General features: G+C 45.7%; 1 protein-coding gene across 1 annotated transcript in view; it reads left to right on the forward strand.

The window, feature by feature from the left end:
* The window catches only part of CLSTN2 (calsyntenin 2), a 640,674-nt gene that overhangs the window by 504,993 nt on the left and 115,923 nt on the right, over positions 1 to 19,758 (forward strand). Inside the window, exons 6-7 of the mRNA XM_034957513.3 lie at positions 8,295 to 8,480; positions 19,300 to 19,548. Coding sequence (XP_034813404.1) covers positions 8,295 to 8,480; positions 19,300 to 19,548 — 435 coding nt within the window. The remainder of the gene's footprint in view (positions 1 to 8,294; positions 8,481 to 19,299; positions 19,549 to 19,758) is intronic.

Here is a 19,758-nt window from a genome sequence, read left to right on the forward strand (position 1 = left end):
CGAGTACACAGGCAGAAGAACAGCAACAGTCACAGCCCTGAGGCTTCACTGAGGATATGGCACAGAGATATGTATCCTTCCCCCACTTTCATTTTGTAGTTAATTATCTCTTCTTCGTAGGAATTAAAAGGTAATAAAATACTCTTGTGAAAATAAAATACAGTAAATGGAAAAGGGTCAGTAATAAAGGAAAAGAGGGGATTCCTTATGTTCGTAATTGAGTTCAGAGAATTCGTGTTTTGTTTCTTTTTAAATGGTACCTGTGTGTAATTGTTTTTAATTGGAGAAGAAAAAGCTATGTAATTTAATGCTCAAAAATGTGTGTGCCTATTATGTGTCAGATACAGGGCTAAGTGGTTTGCATTTATTGTCTCACAGAAACCCTATAAACAACTCTGAAATAGGTAATGATATCATTATCATGTTGCATGACTAAACATAGAGGAAAAAAATGGCTTGCTCACAGTACACGGTACCAAGTGGCAGAGCTGGAATTCACACCCAGGTCTGACTCCAAAGCCCTGATTCCTAGCAGTTATGCTCTGTGGACTCCTTTGGGGCAATTAATTAATGTCCCCATTCTATAAAGAAGAAACTGCAGCTCAGAAAGATTAAAGAATATGCCCAAGGTTGCTCAGCTGGTAAGGCAGGACCAGCTGCATAATTTGTGGGTCCCAGTATAAAATGGAAACAAGGGGCTCGTTGTTTAAAAATTATTAAGAAAGTTAAGACAGCCACAGCAGAGCATTAAACCAAGATGGGGCGCTTCTGAGCATGAAACTGGTTGCAGATCCAGGGTTGAAGGTCCAGCGTCTCTGATTCCTCACCACCCCTGCCTCCTTCCAGCTGAATTTCCAACCTGATGGTTGTAGACCCATAATAGCAGTTAATGAAATGTCAAAAGAATATGAATTCCTAAAAGCAAGAAGCAAGACATTCTTTTCTGGGTTTGACTTAGAAGTTGTCCAACCTGGCACAAGTGCTGGCTCTGCACCAACTGGCTGTGGGACCTTCAGTAAGTGACTCACTCTCTCCCCAGTCTGGTTTCCTCTCCCGTAAAGGAGGAAAACATTCTCTCACAGAAGTTTTAGTACCTGCCCCTAGGAGATCCAGGAATAGTCCTTTCCTTGTCTCTCCTGAGAGCAGGATTTGTGACAAGGAACCAAAATTTGGAAGCCTAATAAAATAGCCCGTGTTTCTTAACCACTCATTGTATGTCAGGCACTCTGCTAAGCATTTCACATTTATCATCTTACTTAGTCATCACAACATCCCCATATGTAGTTATGCTGTTTTCCCACTTTGCAGATGAGAAAATTGAGGCACAGAGAGGTTAAGTAACTGCCCAAGGTGCAGCAGCTGGTAAGCAGAGAAGGCAGGGTCTGGAGCCAGGCGTCTGGCCCCTCACTTTCAGCCTCTGCACCCTACTGTCTAAGTGACACCTTGGCCCTACCCACTGTTGGGTCCTGAGGAACTCATCCCTAAAGGTCACGCAGAGAGAGGAGAGAAGGCGAATCTCAGAAGTCAGCTTCTGTCACTCCCTTCCGCAAAGGCCTTGAAGAGTCTGTTTCTGACGCTCTAAATAACCCACTCCCTGGCCCAGCACCCAAGGTCCTTGTCTTCTGGCTCCAAAGTGCCTCACCCTACACCAGGGCCCCATGAAGCCCTCCCGAGCCTCACATATGTCTGCACCTTCTAAGACATGGCAGCTGCTGGGTTGTACACTCAGAAGTGGAAGTACTATTCACATCATTTCCATCTGAATGGCACCACTTGAACCTGGAGCTGTACTGACATGGGGCCCTGATGAAGACATCCTGGAGTTCTCTTCTAGTCCAGCATTCCTCTCATTCTGCAATGCTATATTAACCATGCCTTTTATTTTCTAGTATATATTCTGATGTTTTGACATCTGGGGGCCCTACTGACCCTGGAGGGACTGTCCCTCTCGGGTTTAGCTGATTCTCAGAGATCCTAAACATCTCACCCTCTCACTTTTCATATGCACTCTAACCAATCTGGAGCCCACAACCCTACACACCCCTTTTTGGGGCTTTTACACTCTGGGACACCATTCACCTGCCCTAATCACCCCAGGGTCAGGTACCAGACAACTATGTCCAAGAGCTGACTGGAATTATTCAAACTAGCGAATCTTAAAATGCTTGCCCTGCCTTACCTGTTTCTTCCCATGGAAGCCACAGTAAAGCCTTGTGCCCACAGTTTCTTGCCTTCCTTCTGCCTCGTGGCTGACACTGGTACTCCTCTGCCCCCTCCCCTGCCTGTGGTGTGGTTATCCCTGAATCTGAATCTGTCCAGTTGCAGGGTTAACACTCTTAAATTTAACTCAATAGAATTGAACTAAACTTCAATGAATTGTAGTTAATTCCCTCTGGTATGGCCCTGTCAGTGGTGACACCTGCATGGATTGATCGAGGGGTGGCTATCAGGAGTATCCTGCTGTTCTGGAAATGAACACCAGGACTAACGCAGCTGCTGAATGATGGCTCTGAAGCAGTCTGGATAGTTCACACCCTCGCTAAACATCCTATGTATGGCTCCTTACTGGCCCTGGGATTAAATCCAAACCTCTTACCCAGCATTCATCATCTGACCTTCTTTTACCTCTCCAGCCCATCTCTGCTTCCTGACTCACCCCCAGTTCAGATGCACTGGATGGTCAGTGGAGATGACAGCACTCACTGCTGAGCAAAGGTACCCTCCTAGCTTCTTCCAGTAGGAGGGGAAGAAGACCCTTGGTGCCCAAATCAAAGCCACTCATCCCTCAGAGAAATTCCTAAAAGATGGCAGATAGTGAACGCTTGCAGATCTGGCTGCAGTGTCAGCTGCCTGAACAATCCCTGTTCTGGGGTACCCCATTCTCATCCCTCTCACTCCCCGGTATCCCAATATCCGGCCACTCACTTTGTGTAAATCCAGCAATTTCCTAGAAATCCTGATGCTTCTCCAGCCATTGGAAGCTGAGACTAGGAAGAACTGGAGGCTCCTGTGCATGCACATTTAAGGAAGGAAGCGTGTGTTTGCCACACCTACCTCTTTCCCTTTTATTATTCTGCATTGTTTCTGACCACAGAATTGGAACAATGGACGGAACGTCTTAGATTACAACAGCCCCAAAGCCTATGCTTTCCAGAAGTCTCTTAGATTAGCTTTATTCCCCCTGTAGGCATCTAATATGAAACTTCCAAGTGGTTAATGTTCTCTTGATAAGAAAACATAAGTTACCCAAATGTAGAGGTAGTTATAATAAAATCATCATCTTTCTAAGTTCTTAATCCACAAAGAAGGGGTTTAACTCCCAATAGCTTTTTCAGGAATACTTACAGGGTAATTTAGGCCCAATTATTAAAACAGCAGGCAGGCTGCTCCCTTTCTCTTCACTTAAGAAAAAAATTGAACCACAATTCATAAAGTAGTCTCTAGGCTCCTTATAAACTGAAAAGATTTTGTTTCCAAGCAGGACAGTTCAGAGAAGTTTGAGACACTCCTGAACCAATTGGTGGGATATTCCCATACCGAGCCTTCATTGGAAGGTCCCTGTGTTAGGCCCTTAGCCTGGCATATCTCGTGCTACCATAAGCCCACGAGGGGATATAATTTTCCCCAATCTGCAGATGAAGCAATGGAGGCTATAAGATGACAGCAGCTTTGCTAGATTCACATGACTCGCATTTGGCAGAGTTGAGATTCCAGCCTGGATTTCTGCAGTCTTCAGTGTCAAAGCAAACCTCCAGCCCCCATAAGCTGCCCTCAAGGTCAGACACTGATAAAACTGACAATACTTCTTGACCTTTTGCCAACATTGGGATTATCACTCTTTTAATTTTAAATATCAGCATAAATTGAACGTTAAACATGAATCTGTAAAAATTATAGTTGTCTCAGTTCTGGCAAATCCTCAGAATAGTGGAGGAGTTTTGTAAAAAAGCTATGTGGCCTGTAATTCTAGCACTTTGGAAGGCTGATGTGGGTGGCTCACCTAAGGTCAGGAGTTCGAGACCAGCCTGGCCAACATGGTGAAATCCCGTCTCTACTAAAAATACAAAAATTGGCTGGGCGTGGTGGCAGGTGCCTGTAGTCCCAGGTACTAGGGAGGCTGAGGCAGGAGAATTTCTTGAACCCAGGAGGTGGAGGTTACGGTGGGCTGAGATTGTGCCATTGCACTCCAGCCTGGGTGACAAGAGCAAAACTCCATCTCAAAAAAAAAAAAAAAAAAAAAATGCTACATGGCCTTGGGCAAGTCACACCAATTCTTAGGCATGGTTTTATCATTTGTGCAATTAAGATAACACTCCCCCACTGGGTCCCTGAAAGGATTAAGTGAAAGGATAGGTATAAAAGTGCTTGGCACCTTGTCGGTGCTTAGTCATTGATTTCCTCTTATGTCTTGCAATAAATGTTATTGAATAAATGGTAATTTACCAATAATATATCTATTGGTCATGGTCCTTGTGTTTGGTACTGAAATGACTCTGCATGTAATCCCCCCAAAATCCGGGGTGGTAGATACAAACTCTACAGAAGAGGAAACTGAGGCTCATGGAGCATACGTGATTTGCCCAAAGTTACACAGTAAGTGGTAAGCGTGGGATTTAAACTCAGGTATGCTGAATTAAACATCTATATTTTTAAGAACGATGCTATCCTACCCTCCAAGAGATGAGGAGGGACAGACATTTCTTGTGGTAAAGCCTGAACTTGATGACTTGCCTTTTGCTCTCTTAACCCCATCCCAACTCCTTCTTGGAAAATGGAAGATGTTTGTGTGAGCATCTCACTCTCTCAAGTACACTGTGCTCAGAAAGCTTCATCGATTTCTTTTACTATATGGTTGCAATTTTGCCTGCTCCTCATAAACCCTCAAAAACAAGCCTCTTGAGGTCACCAAAGCAACTGGCAATTGTGATGTTCCTAAAACTCTTTTATACCTGATTTCTCCCTGGTGGCCAGAGAGGGCCCTGCCCTGCCAGCTAGGGGGTGAGTGAGAGGATGAAGACCCTTCAGCATTGTGCTTCCTGGCTTTTCCCTTCACGATTTACTTGCTTGTTTATTTGAACTCCTTTTAAAAAAGATTTGAGGTGGAATTTCTCATCATAGATAACCACCAAAATATCTAGATGAGAAAGTGATGCCTGCAGCCTCTGCTGAATAAAGGGAATCAATGAGGAGGGTGTCTTGGGTTTCTCCATTGAAAAGGCCTCCAGCCATGACCAGAGGGGAGGTATTGTGGGAGGGCTCTCCTACACTAGCAGAAACAGGAGAACCTCAAGACTGGTGCCGCAGGGTGCACACCAAGCTCCCGCTCCCAGCACAAAACTGCTTTCTCCGTTTTCAATGGACAGAAAGGGAGTTTATGGAGGGTTTGGGGAGAGAGGAGAGATAGATGGTTCCATATAGAGAAGCGATAGATGGTTCAGCAGGAGTGAAGATACAGGCCGGTGGGGTCAGTACCAGAGAAGCTGCAAACAAGCCATGGATTCTGTCTGCAGCTCAAGAAGTGCTACCAAGGCAGCAATCAAGGTTAGATGTCTTGGGCTGCCCAGATCCACCCAGCAAATATTTCCTATCAAAAGATAGCCTGTAGGATTCTGTCACAGTTTCTACCACTAGTGAGCATCTACTCTGTGCCAGGCACTGACTAGCACGATGGGGCCTCAGAGGCACCATGAAGCTTGGAGTCTAATGCTGCAGCCTCATGTTGAAAATACTGTAGAAGCATGGAGGAGAGAGGGCATCTACCTAGACTGGAGAAATCCCGGAAGGACACATGGAGGAGGTGGCAAGAGGGATAGTGATAGAAAGGGAACCCCAAGTAGAAGAAACAACAGAAATACAGAGTGGCACGAAGCATTTTGTACCTAGGACACTACACAGCTGGCCGTGTGCGGAGGGCTTCCTATGGCATTATGACTTTAGATACACCAGACAAAAAGCCACCTTTTGCTCCAGTGGTTTGTCCTTAAGATTGCACTTGAGGCTTTTAGAGCATGGGCTGCAGCAACTTCATGATCTCATCCTCTGGGAGGGGATGGGCTAATCCAGATACAGCTCCTAAAGACTTTGAGGAAAATAACATAGAAGTAGGGATATTCTCCTTTACAATTATTCACTCTCATCCAAACATCCTCTTATTATAAGTACCCTAGGGATGAATCTCACATCTGTAATATGCACCCTCTACTTGTGACACACTCAGAAAACCCCATAAAGGGCAGCTGGTGACCATGGGGGCTCAGAGCTAAACTCAGATTGCAAAGGTACCTGAAATGTATCAAAGTTGTGATGCAGGAGGGCGGATTGTCTCCTTCCTTGACAGGGAACAACACTGATCAGTCCCTACTGCATGCTATGTACACATTTTCACACTCAATCCTTACCTCAATACTATTAGGTCAGTGCTATGGTCCCCATTTCCTTGATGAGATGCCTGAGGCTTGGAGACCTTCAGTAACCTGCTCAAGAACTTCCTGACCTTACAAAGCCAAGCCAAGATTGTTGCTGCATCTGCTTCACACATGCTTCCCTGAGGCTTCCCCCAATGCGTTTGTCCTTGATATTCAGGCCTCAGCTCAGAGGTTAAGTCTCAAGCTAAAGGAGCCCCTCTCTATCACTGGCTTTTCCTTTCATAGCACTTACTCCTTTCTGTTAGAGCAGCACAGGCTTATTCATCACCTGCCTCTCTCCCTAGGCTCTTGATTTGTTCACTGCTGTACCCTTTGTACTCCAGGCAGAGCCTGGCACATAGAAACAAACCCTGAACAAATGGTTGCTCAGTGAACAAAGCCGTCTGGCTAGCCCCAAAGCCCAGTCTCTTCCAAGATACTGGTATCACCATGGTGGCTCCAGTGGCCCATTGGGAACTGAGTAGCCTTCTGGTAACTGCAGCCTGATACTGAGTCCCACAATGCAGGACTTTCTGAGTTTCTCATGGGTGAGGTCAGGCAACTTTATAGATTTTTATTTCTACTTCAGCAAAGGGATATCATCTAGCAATGTTCTATGTGACAAACATTTGGGATTAGTAAACTAATAGCACCCATAACTCACATTGCTTGATGACTCAGAATCACTCTTCTGCACATAAGTCTGGCTGAGGATGGCTGCACAGCCGTCTCAGACATGTGTCCTCGCAGAGCGTGGGATGCCCGCTGTGGGAGGCAAACACATGTCGTCAGTCACTGGGAGCCTGCCTTGAGTCCGCTCTGACTTTTCAGAGCTGCTGTTATTATATCAGTCAATTCCTGTGTACACTCACTTGTAGAGTTTGTATGTGTTGATTGCTGTGTTCTTGCATGGTGCCATTTTAATCGTGATTTTGTTCCTCTCTGATGCTTTATCATTTCCACATTATTTTTTCACTAAAAAGCAGTGACAAGACCATGAGACCTACTTCAGTAACTCACAGTTCTGAGGGTCTGAGAATCCTTTCACCCTACCTTGTGACCTCATGAGATCCTTGAACAACCATGCTTCCTTTTGTTTTATAACAAGGCACATGCCTTCCTAAAAATTACCACGTGAGGCAAAGTTGAAAAATGGGGTGAGAGGAACAACACTCAAAAATGTCATCGGTGGCACATTAGAAAAAAAGGAGAAAGAGAAAACATTAGCACAATATTGCACAAGTACTACAATAAGTATGGCACCTTGCCCTGAGATCTGACGTTTGCCTGTGAAATGAATGTAAGAAGGTTGCCTCCCCAGGTACTGAAATAATCTGTACAACAAGCCCCCATGACACAAATTTACCTATCTAACAAACCTGCACATGTACACCTAAACCTAAAATAAAAGTTAAAACATAAATTTTGAGATACTAAAAAAAAGGTTTGGGGATGATGGGGGTTGCCTCTGGTGTGTTGTTGTGAAGTCCTTGAAGGATTATCTGGGAAATGAATGAAAAGTTGTAACTGCAGGCGTGGATGGGTGTGGCTTATAACACATGGTGAACTAAGTAGCTGGTATATGTTTGAGGGTGTGACTGTGTGTGTGTGTGTGCTCGTGTGAGTATGCACGTGCCTGCACATGTTTTGTGCATTCCTACGTGGCTCAGTGCAGCTGGGTGCAGTTTTCTGTGTTTGCCTAGTATTTCCCAGGGAGGAAACCCTGCATAAGCAAATGTAAAACTGCCATTATTCTCAAACTGTTCCCTAATATCTAATATATGTGTTGGGGCAAATAATTCGTTGGAACAAATTCACATTTCTAAAAGAAATATTCCAGCAGAACTGACTGCACCTGATTCACTTTTCGTCCTTTCCTTGTTTGTTTAGACTGGACCAAGAGGATTGAGTACCAGCCTGGCTCCGGGAGCATGCCCCTGTTCCCCAGCATCCACCTGGAGACGTGCGATGGAGCCGTGTCTTCCCTCCAGATCGTCGCAGAGCTGCAGACTAATTACATTGGGAAGGGTTGTGACCGGGAGACCTACTCTGAGAAATCCCTTCAGAAGTTATGTGGTAGGTTTTTCCCTTTTGGGATTTTAAAAATCAATTGCTTTTAAATGATGTATACCAAAAAAGCATATCTTATTGTCTTAGGCAAGAATCAGCCCTCCCTTCCTGCACTGATATGTGTAACTCCTGGATGGATTTTAAGTTTACTTATGGCAGAAGGGTTGGAAGGCCCAGTTTTTGGCAGTGGACTCCTGACTCAGACTCCATTTATTAGTTATGTGGCCTTGGGCAAGTGACATGGAAAAGCAAAGCCTTTGCTCTTCTTTGGTAAAACGGGGATTAAATGGCACGATACTTTCAGGAGTACCTAGGGCAGGGCCCAAAGAAACACGAGTTCCTTTCTGCCCTACTGGTTTAGAAAGAGCAATCAGACCAGACCCAGTATGAAGAGTTAGTAGTGTCAGTCACCTGGAAAGGGATTGGTCTCCTCCCCAAAGCGCCAGCTATATAATTTGTGGGGCCCAGTGCAAATGAAAATTTGGGGCTCTTGTTCAAAAATTAACAAGAGTTTTACAACAGAGACAGCAAAGCATTAAACCAAGTAAACACAACTAAGCCTTGGGCCCTATATGACTACTCAGGTTGTTACTGACAAAGCTGGTCTTACCAAAGATGGAGTCTTTCCTTATTCAGTATCACAAAGCCAATACACAAAAACCAAAAGTGAGTGTCAAGCAGTGCAGGCTTTATTCAGTGGCCGTGGAATTGAGAAGCAGGAGCATGGCTCACAATCAACTTCACAACAAGTGAGGGTGAGGGGCTTAAGATACAGGATTTCTCTAATGAAGGAGTTGACATTAAAAGAAAACGGAAGAATATTCATGTCTTTTCCAGAAGTGGGTGGTGAACCTCCTGGAATCAGTAGTACCGCCTCCCTTTTAGTCCTTTTACGGCTTCTTCCAGTCATTGTCATGGCAATTGTCAACTGTCATGGTGCTGGAGGGAGTATCATTTAGCATGGAAATAAGATTATCATGAAGACTGAGGTCTTTTTGAAGTCCTTTGGTCGGCTGTCTTGGTTCTATGTACCAGTCTCAGCTGGTCTGGCTGCAAAGGGAACTTTTTACCACAGGCAGTCTGTTTGTTAAAGATAAGCAAAGTTAGGACAGGGTAGAAATTCAGCTCTGTCACATAGTCACTGCCCCAGGTAACAAGGTCACATGCCCATGAAGCTGAGTCTGGCTGCCCACAGCAGAGAAGAGCTTGGGGTGAGGGTGACGGTAGACAAAGGAAGATACTCACTTGTGAGGGACAGAGAGGGCTTGTTGTCATTTGGCTGTGAGATGGCGCCACAAGAAAGAAGGCAGGCCAGGAGTTAGGAAACAAAGCTGATGGAGGGGTGCTCTGAAAGGTGGATATGGAGGAAAGCCAGCTTCACTGAGCACCTGCTCTGTGTGCCCTGCCAGCCTCTTCACATGCATTGCTTCATTTAGTTCTCCCATCTTCACCATGAGGAGGTCACCCATCCCATTTTAGAGATGAAAAATTTGAGGCCCAGAGAGTGAAAATGACCTGTCTAAGGTCACACAGATAGAAAGCAACAGAGCCAGGATTTGAAAGTAAGTCTGTCTAAATGATGGGCATTTTAGCTCAGTATCCACTAAGGCTATCCATCCAGGCCTCCATCCAGGCCTCGGGAGCTAGAATGTAAATCTCTCAGTGAGTCTGTGAAATGAGAAAAAGAGCATCTCATAAGGCGAGAAGTGCCTCATGTGCTTAGTAAGTCAGACTGTTGACATGGTGATGGGCCTCCTTCACTCCTACTCCTGCACATAGTTGATTTCTTCCTTGTTCTCTCCCAAAATACTCAGGAACTCACACTGGACTCTCCAGCCATGTTTGGGAGCTTAGGAAAGGGCTTACTCTTACAGTGGGCTTGTATTTGGAGGTAACTGCATCTCCTCCAAAAGAAGAGGAGGCTGTGAATGCACAGTCTAGCCTGCCTTCCCCCAAGGTGGGCCTCTCCACTATTATCTTTGGGGCAGTTTTTCTCCCTCAACTTTCACACATACGTACACACAAGCACATATACACACATACACACACCCCTTCACCCACACTGTTCTAACCCAAGGAACCAAGTAAAAATATTTAGAACTCAATGTGAAATAAACTCTGCTTGATATTGTCATGTTCCATTTTTCACGTCACCTGGCTGGCAGGGAAGGCCTATGGGGCTGCACACCTCTCCAGAATGATGCAGCAGATCAGAAAAATCACCACAACTTCAATATTCCATACAGCTCTTGCAAAAATGGTTATAAGGGATCTGCAATATTCAGAAAACCACCTCCAGTCCTCTCCTCCATTCTGCAGCAGAGAAGTCATCTAAGATGACATCTTACTTTGAAGGAATACCCCATTTTGCTCCCCATGCACCTGAATTATAAGTCAACAGAACCCCAGGCCACTGTGGGTTAGTTAGCATTGTTTCCTAAACTCCTCCAGGTTAGGAAGAGATGATGGGATCAGCTTGTTAAAGATCAGATGGGCCCAAGGGCATGCACTTGTGATTTGCTTTTGAATGTTGCTGGGGAGAGATGGGGAGATAGGGAGTGTAATAAGGATTTCCTGAAGGAAGAAATTTTCGAACAAAATTGCATCTCTTATGTTAACACAGCTCATTCCATCTGTGCTGCCAACCTTGCCTTGCAGAAGGGCAGGTTAATTCAGCCAGCAAGGCAGTTTCCCCCAAGGTGTGGACTTATTTGGAGTTGGGAGCTACCCTTTGAAGGACAGAAGCCTGTGTTTCTCTCCATGGCACTGCCCCCCACACCTATGGTAATCCTGTCCCAATAACCCTGCTGAGCAGGGTCAGTCCTGCCTCTACATTAGAAGCCTGGCTTTTGAACTGCACTGGAGGAGAGCTCAGATAAAAAGCGTGAAAGCAAATGAGTGAGGCCCAGATGCAAATCCGATCCTGGGGTCAGCTTCCATGTAGGGACTCAGGTTCTCTCCAACTATAAGGGAAATGTAGGCTGGATCACTTCTAAAATGGAAGCTGGGTTGTAATGCCTAACTCCTGTAGGGTACTTTCAGTTCCAGAGACAAGTTTCTGTGTGTCTTCAGTGGATGGTAGACAAGCTTCTTGCTGGGCTTCCCAACTGGGGAGCTGCCATGACCATTTAAGCCTCAGTATTCATGCATTTTTCATCCTACAAATCTTTATTGACTTTGGATGGAAACAGGGAGACCAATGAGGATATTAGAGCCATGGTCTAAGCAAGAGATAATGAGTTCTGAACCAGGGGAATGGCAGGAAAAATGAATTTAAGACAGGCTTGGAGACAAGAGTCAGCAAGACTCAATGATTGATTAGCTGTCAGGAGTAAGAAAGGATTCTAAGAAGGCTCTTGTGTGAGTGTCTAACTGAATGAGGGTGCCGCCAACCAGAGCCAGGTATCCAGGAGCAAGGGTACATCTAAGGGACAACGATGGCAGTTGCCTGTGGTATACCCTGGTATGAACACCACATTCTAGCCTGATTCTTGACCCTCCCAAAGATCAGCCTCCACCCTGCTGATCCATTACTACAGCACATTTCGCCCTGATGTTCTGCTTCTGCTTGGTCAGGGCACCTGCTTTGGTCCCTCTGCCTGGTTCCTTCTCATCCATAAGCCTTCACTCACATTCTCCTCCCACTAGGATGGTCTCTCTCCCCTTCAACTCTCCAAACCCTTCCCTCCAGTCAGCATTTGCCTGCCCTCTATGCACACCGGGAGTCAGTCTGTGGAGCTACCTTGGTAGTTTGAGTTCTGGAGTCTCCTCTGTGATGCTGTAGTCGTGCAGTAACCTAGCCACGGGTATCTCCTCGGAGGGTCATCATGGAAATCTGGACATTGCCCACCTGCTTCCTCCTCCTGCAGTCTAGACCCCATTAGGAGCAATGAGGGAATCTGGTTTACTGGGGAGCTGGACAGTAGCTGGTGTCAAGCCTGCTGTCAGGAGGTACCTGAGTAGATGCAGAAGCACTTGAAATGACTCTTTGGGCCTAGGGAAGCATTGGATGTCAGGCATATTGCTTCATGGATTTATGCACGGAGACACTGCCATTCTGCTTTGTACAAAAAAAATGGAGGTCCCCTGAACCTCTGTGTCCCCTTTAGCTTGTGGGGCCAGATGTAACTCAAGTGGCCCCCACCTTCCTTTGCTCTACACGAAGCCAGGCTTCCTAGAGAAGCAGGACCAACTGCTTATCACTTCCTCTGAATTCATAGCTCCACATGAAGGACCCTGCCATCTAGGCACCAGGCTTTCCAGAGGTGTGTGTCACAGAACTATCTTGAGTATGAGATGAGAGTGCAGCCCTCAGTGAGACCTCTTGGCCAAATTAAATTTGACATTAACAACAGCCCAAGAAAAGGTCCACTTTGATGGCCCTACATCACTACATATTACAGAAACTAGAAAAGTAGTCGGTGGTGCATATGCCCTTGGTGGTGCGAGGCCAGGAACCTTGGTGGTTCCTCATAGGGACCACAGGGCTCCTGGCTGCTGGCCAGTACCTCCTGCACATGATGTCTGGGTCGGCTGTGTCGTGTGGAGTGAAGAACGCTGAGGGCAGGTCCTGTTGAACAAAAGACCATAGAGTAAGAGCATGCTGCAAAAATCACGTGGTTCATGTGTCAGAGCAGTGCGCATGACCAGACCCTAAGTTGTTCTCAGGATTTATATACATGTGAGCCCAGGAGACTTTGGTAGAGGGCTCATTCATCATTCACTCCTGCACAAATTTATTAATTCAACAAATATCTGTTGAGTATTCAGATGCTGTGCCAACTCTTAAAATAATGTAGAGATTAAAAGATCATGTAGTTCGAGTGTTGTATTACACAGTAGGGCAACTATAGTAATAATACTGTATTGTATATTTCAAAATAGCTAGAAGAAAGGAGTTTGAATGTTCTCACCCCAAAGAAGTGATAAATATTTGAATGGTAGATTTGCTAATTATCCTGAATTGATTATTACCCAAGGTATACATGTATCTAAATATTGCATTGTATCCCATAAATATGTACAATTGTTATGTGTCAATTTAAATTTTTTAACGTAAAAAAATTCAATTTTCTGGAGAAGACAGACATGTTAAGAAAATTATAATGCAATTTTTTTTAGGAGCTATAAAAGTTCATGGTTTTCTAGTGCACCTTGAAGCTCAACAGAACTTTTACTAATAACCACCATCAGAGGTTTTCACACCCTCATAATAGCCCAACTACAGGAAGCCATGATGGGTTTCTTTAAGACACTGCTAAAGAGCTGGAGCTTCCCAGCATGACAGTGTCAGTCTCCTAGTCATAGCCAGTGCCTCCATTCGCAGAGAGATGAAGTGGGCCTTTTACTTTAAGGAAAATAGGTGAACACCTGTTGGAAGTCTGATTAGATCCCCAATCATACAACAGTGAAAGGCTGCACACACTGAGTTATGGATGCTGACAGTGAGCAGTGGGCTTCTTTCTTAAGCTTATTTCTTGCAGGTCATTTAAGCAACTACAATACAACATGGCCCACTATGTTGGGGAGGAGGTTTTTGCCTGCAGTGACAAAAACATACCAAGCTGGAAAGCAACTAGGTATCCATGGCTCTCACTCAGGATCCTGGCCAACCACCCAGATGAAGCAAAACCTAGTTTCCTTCACCTGGCAATCCAAGTTTCTGATTCCAGGGCCTTGGAGGAACTCCTCTTTTCTAGGATTCTAGAAGTGAAATGATAGTTTTATTGTGGGATCAATAGTGTGTGAGCTCCTGAAAGGACATCAAAAAGTCCTCTGTGCCTATGCTTAAGGTACACGGATAGAGAAATGGGAATTTTAACTGCTGATGACAATCACTGATATTGATTATCAGTCAGGGTAAGACAGGTTATGCTGTAGTAACAACTGACTGCAAACTTTCACTGTCTTAAAATAACAAAGGTTTATTTATCATTCTTACCACATGTCCTTGGATTGGCTGTGGCTCTGCGCCATGTTAGCTCCCCACTAGGATCCAGGAAAATGGAACAGCTTTGATCTAAAACATTGTTGATTTCCTGGTAGATGGAAAAGATGCATGGTGAACCACAGATGGGCTCTTAAGGTTTCTGCTCTGATATGACACATGTCACATGCACACATATTTCATCCATCAGAGCAAGTCTCATGGCTAAGCTGATATCAGTGGGTCAGAGATTTGTGTTGTGAATAGAATACATTCTACCACCACAAAGTCCCGGCAGTCCATACGGCACTTGTCAAGAGGGCCTCCCTCGCTTCCCCTGAGATTCCATATCACTGAACTCCTCCACCCACCAAGCTTCTTCCTTCAGAAAATAAAAGACTTTCATTGCATCCCCCAAGGTAGAGCCACTTCTGTTGGGTTCATTGCTGCATTCTAATGGCAGTGCCTGGCATAACTTAGATATTACATAAACGTCTATTGGCATAATATGGAGTTGATATTGCCAATTGTGAGAATATCTTACAGAGTGAGGCCTGTGTCCTTGATTATACTGGATCCTCTCCCTGAGATTCCCCACTTATCCCTGCCCTTTCTCATGCCCAGAGGTGGACCCTGAGGAGGCACAACTGGTGGCCCCATGTCAATCACTCTTGCCATAGGCTCCCTGAAGTGCTAAGGACCCTCTGGCCTCACCAAGGCCATCCAGAGAAGAATGCAAATTCATCAATTAAGAAGTTCAGACAGTAACTGCTATCCCTAGGCCCCATTTGGGCTTTTGTACCACAGTGTGCCCTGAAATCTGCCTCATTCATTGTGTCCGTATCTATTTTCTGGCTCAGAGTGGCTTCCCCACCCTGCTAGGGCCCAGGGACGTCAAATCAGATCTCATCCCTGGTTTCAGTCCCCCAGCACTCAAGCTGCAGCTGCTGTATACAAGACCAGAGTGAATCCTCAGCAGCCTGGGGGCCCCAGGGACCTTCGCGGAGGATTCCAAAGGAGCATCTTAAATACACCCTGATGTGTAGACAGTGCTGTATCATCACTGCAAGTGATGCATTCTGTTTACCCACTGCCTTCCCAAGGGATCCCTGGGGAGAAGAGAGACAGAAAAACCTTGGAGAAAGTAAATCTTCTCAGTTTGTTTAAGTGTACCAAAAAATGAAATACAATCTGTTAAGTTTGTGGAAGTCTGCACCATCTGGTTAAATGCAGCTTGATGGTTTCTGGCAGGCAACATCTGCGGTTTAGGGAAAGTGGCCTGCCGCGCCCCCTCAGCAGGGAAGACAAAAGAGTCCCACATTATGGCTTTGCCAGGGCATATGTCCTCAATGTGCCCCTCTGTCAGAGCAGTGGCCTGTGTAGGGAGGTGGAGTCCCATGTGACTAGGCTGTGCTTCGCAGGTCATATGATTGGCCCCTTAAACACTACTGTGTGGTAGAAAGAACACTAACTGGGTATCTGAGAGCTGGGCCTGCTTCTAGCTAGCTGTGACTGTGTGATTTTGGTCCAGTCGTTTCCCCTCTCTGGGCCTCAGTTTCTATGTTTGCAAAATGAGCAGAAGGTTACAAGATCTCCCTCCAGGTCCACTGAGGAGGTGCAATGGGGAGTATGGGCTCTGGAGCTGGGAAGTCCTGGTGATGGGTCCACTCACTAGCTGGTTGCCATCCTGGGCTCACTCTGCCTAGGGCTCTTTATCTGTAACCTGGAATCTTAACGATATTCACCGCACAGATGAGTAACTAAAAAGCATGTGTAAGGCTCTTAATTCAGGCCTGGCACTCATTCTGTGCCCAGTAAGAGTTCATAGGAAAACAATAAAGTTCTGTAACTATAAAAAATAAGGTTATATAGGCCAGGCATGGTGGCTCATGCCTGTAATCCCAGCACTTTGGGAGGCTGAGGCGGGCAGATCACCTGAGGTCAGGAGTTCAAGACCAGCCTGGCCAACATGGTGAAACCCCATCTCTTCTAAAAATACAAAAATTAGCCAGACATAGTGGCGCATGCCTGTAATCCCAGCTACTCAGGATGCTGAGGCAGGAGAATCGCTTGAACCCAGGAGGCAGAGGTTGCAGTGAGCCAAGATCACGCCACTGTACTCTAGCCTGGGCGAGAGCAAGAGTCCGTCTCAAAAATAAAATAAAATAATAAAATAAAATAAATAAGGTTATATAAATATTGGACATATCTATAGAATAAACCTGACCAGCACTGGGGTTATTTTGTAACAAATTTTGTCTCCCAACCTTCCCTTGATGTCATCCCCCAACATGGTCCTCTCTGCTATGTACCTCTTTATATATATCCAAACCTGTTTGGAGGGAAATTCACAATCAATTTCTTCACTAGTGTAAGGTATTAATTGAAGTGTGAATTCTATAGGAACAGCAACGTCCTTAGCCAAAAAAAGGACCCTCTGGTGGTGGAGTTTCAAGCCCTGCTAGACCCCACCCTGCTTCCCCTTGTGGAGGCCTTGGTGCTCCACATGGTAGCAAAGCTGGCCTCTGCAGCCACCACACACACATCTCTGCACCGGGCCCTGCTAGATCATATTGGTCCCATTGGCTTGAGCTAGAAGTCAGAAGCCCTGAGTGCTCAGCCTGCATCTCTCTGGCCGTCCCAGGTTTTAGGCACCGACATGCTCTGTGTGTACCTCTGTCACCATCTGTCTTCACACTGGACAAGTTTTGGTATCAGACCCCACTTAATAGGTCAAAGAAGCTATTGCCATGTTGTGTTATTCCAGAGGTACTAGGAAAATGCACTTTCCCCAAAAAGCCATGTATCTCCTACTTCCAAACCACTCACAAATCTCTCTCTGCTACCACCTTGATAGATGTCTTTCTTAGAAATATCTGTGGAGGGTGGTATTAAAGGACAGCAAGGATTTTATTGGCCATTAAAGTATTTGTGTAAATTAGTTTATCACATAAGTAACGTGGATATCAATTAAGGAGTTAGCAGCAGGGGATGAGAACAGGTAAGTGTGATGAGAGGCGTGGGGCGTGGACAAGGGGCTGGATGGACCCACCTAAGCATTGGGTGAATTTCCAGGAGCATCTCATGAGAGCACTGAGTGGCAATTATAAATATTAACTGAGTGCCTACTATGTGTCAGGTGCAGTAACAGGCAAAATCTCTAGGAAATACTCATGTAAATGATGCCGTCAACTCTGCCCACACTTCCCTTTGATACATACAAGCTACAGCATGAGCATGAATTGGGAGATTTTAATCTCTACCTTCACAGACACCACAATTCCAGAAGCCTCTCCCAGAGTGAACCTGTCATGGTGAGAAGCAGGGCATCTGGGTTCTAAGGATACATGCTTTTCACATAGCATAACCTTCTATTGCTAGCCAATGGATATAGACCTGATGATCTCCTCCACAGATGGAGGGAAAACTGGCTGAGTTGAACATTTTCAAACAAGTAAACTGATTTCCAGCATGGCACCTTCCTTGAGGAATCTTCAAAGGGTCATTTTAATGGTAGGAGATTTTTTTTTTTTTTTTTTTTTTGTAGTGGCTGACTTTGGAACCCAAACCCTAGGTGAGATGAGGCTCTGAAATACAAAAGTCAAAAATCCCAAACCTGGGCAAATGGCAGGTAATACACACAACCACTGTCCATTAAACCCATCAGAGTTTATGACTGACTGGTCAGTGCCATATGAGGAAAGAGCCCCCATACCCCTGCCCACCCAACTCAGGTCACATTTTAGACTCCCTGACTCTTATTATTTGAAAATGACTGCAAGTTCCTGGCCCTCCTTCCCGTAGTGCTTGAGCCCTGTCTGTGTATAGAACAGAAGGATGGAAAGAATTCTGTATTTGAGCCTCTGTGGAGAGTCAGTGGAGGCCCCAGACCTACCCAGCAGGACAATCCAGTCTTCTCTGGCAGGCCAGTTGTCGCCTCTCACCTCAGCAACCCCCTCCACAAAGTTGGTGATTCTTCTAAAATAAACCTGCCCCCACTCCTGCTGCCTCAGATGAAGTCTTCGTGCCTTAGCCTGAGTATTATTGTAGTAGCAGCAGAAATAATAATAATGACAATGATAACATGACAGCTAACACTGAGTGAACCTTCGCCATGCAGTGAGCATGCTACTGCAAGCTCTAATGCATTATCTCCTTCAGCCCTCACCACTCGCTGGAAAGAGGAAACAGAGTCAAAAAGGTCAACTTATTTGCTCATAGTCACAAAGCTAGCAAATTTTGCTGCCAGGTGTCAAATTCAAGTTCTGCTGACTTCAAAACCTGTGTTCTCAACCACCGCATCATTTGGCCTCAACAAATATTTGTAAAAAAGTGTAATGAGTGGCTCATGCTCCTTCTTATGGGATCAGGATCTAGAACTTTCCCCAGTCACAGCCCTGATCACATTTTGTCAACTTGCCGGCTCTGAACTGAGTCTGACTCACCTTCATAGAGCCAGCACCTAGCAGGGGTCTTGGCACATGGTTAGTGCTCAGTAGATGGCTGGCAGGTTAACAGATGGATAGGTGTGTGAGTGAATCCATCCATCCAAATCAAATCCTGGCTTTCTCCAGGAACCCTCCCTGCTAGTAAGAGCCCCCAGGGTTTTTCCAACTTTCTAAATTCCTCCAACACTTTTTTCTTGCATCCTATCTTGCCACATGCAGCACTTTTGTCTGTAAGTTACTGATGCCTCCCCAAGAAAACCATACATAACTCAGGGGCTGGAATAGCATTTGGCACTTCTTTTCCTAAGTCACATAGCTCACGATTAGGCACAGACGTCTCTGAGTAAGTGCACTGAGTAGTTCATCTTGACCCAGGAGCGGAAAACAGATGAGGACACCGCCCCATTAGGAATGACCTGTTTGTTATCCTTTCTTTCCTGACCCTCTGCAGGAGCCTCCTCTGGCATCATTGACCTCTTGCCATCCCCTAGTGGTGCCACCAACTGGACTGCAGGACTGCTGGTGGACAGCAGTGAGATGATCTTCAAGTTCGACGGCAGGCAGGGCGCCAAAATCCCCGATGGGATTGTGCCCAAGAACCTGACCGATCAGTTCACCATCACCATGTGGATGAAACACGGCCCCAGCCCTGGTATGAGAGCCGAGAAGGAAACCATCCTCTGCAACTCAGACAAAACCGGTGAGTCTCTAGCCCAACCCTTCCACCCCTACCCCAGCAGCTGCCCATTTTGTCCCAGATGGTTGGACATGGACACAGCCAAGGAGGATGTGGAAGAAAAGCAGGAGCCTGAGAGGAACCCTGCCAATATATATTCTGGTCTCTGGTTTTCTGGCTGCTGATTTTCCAGGCTTGGCTTGAGGTAGAGCAGGAGCAGAAAAGTGGGGAAGG

Source organism: Pan paniscus, chromosome 2 (genome assembly GCF_029289425.2).
Source record: "Pan paniscus chromosome 2, NHGRI_mPanPan1-v2.0_pri, whole genome shotgun sequence".
Taxonomy (NCBI): domain Eukaryota; kingdom Metazoa; phylum Chordata; class Mammalia; order Primates; family Hominidae; genus Pan; species Pan paniscus.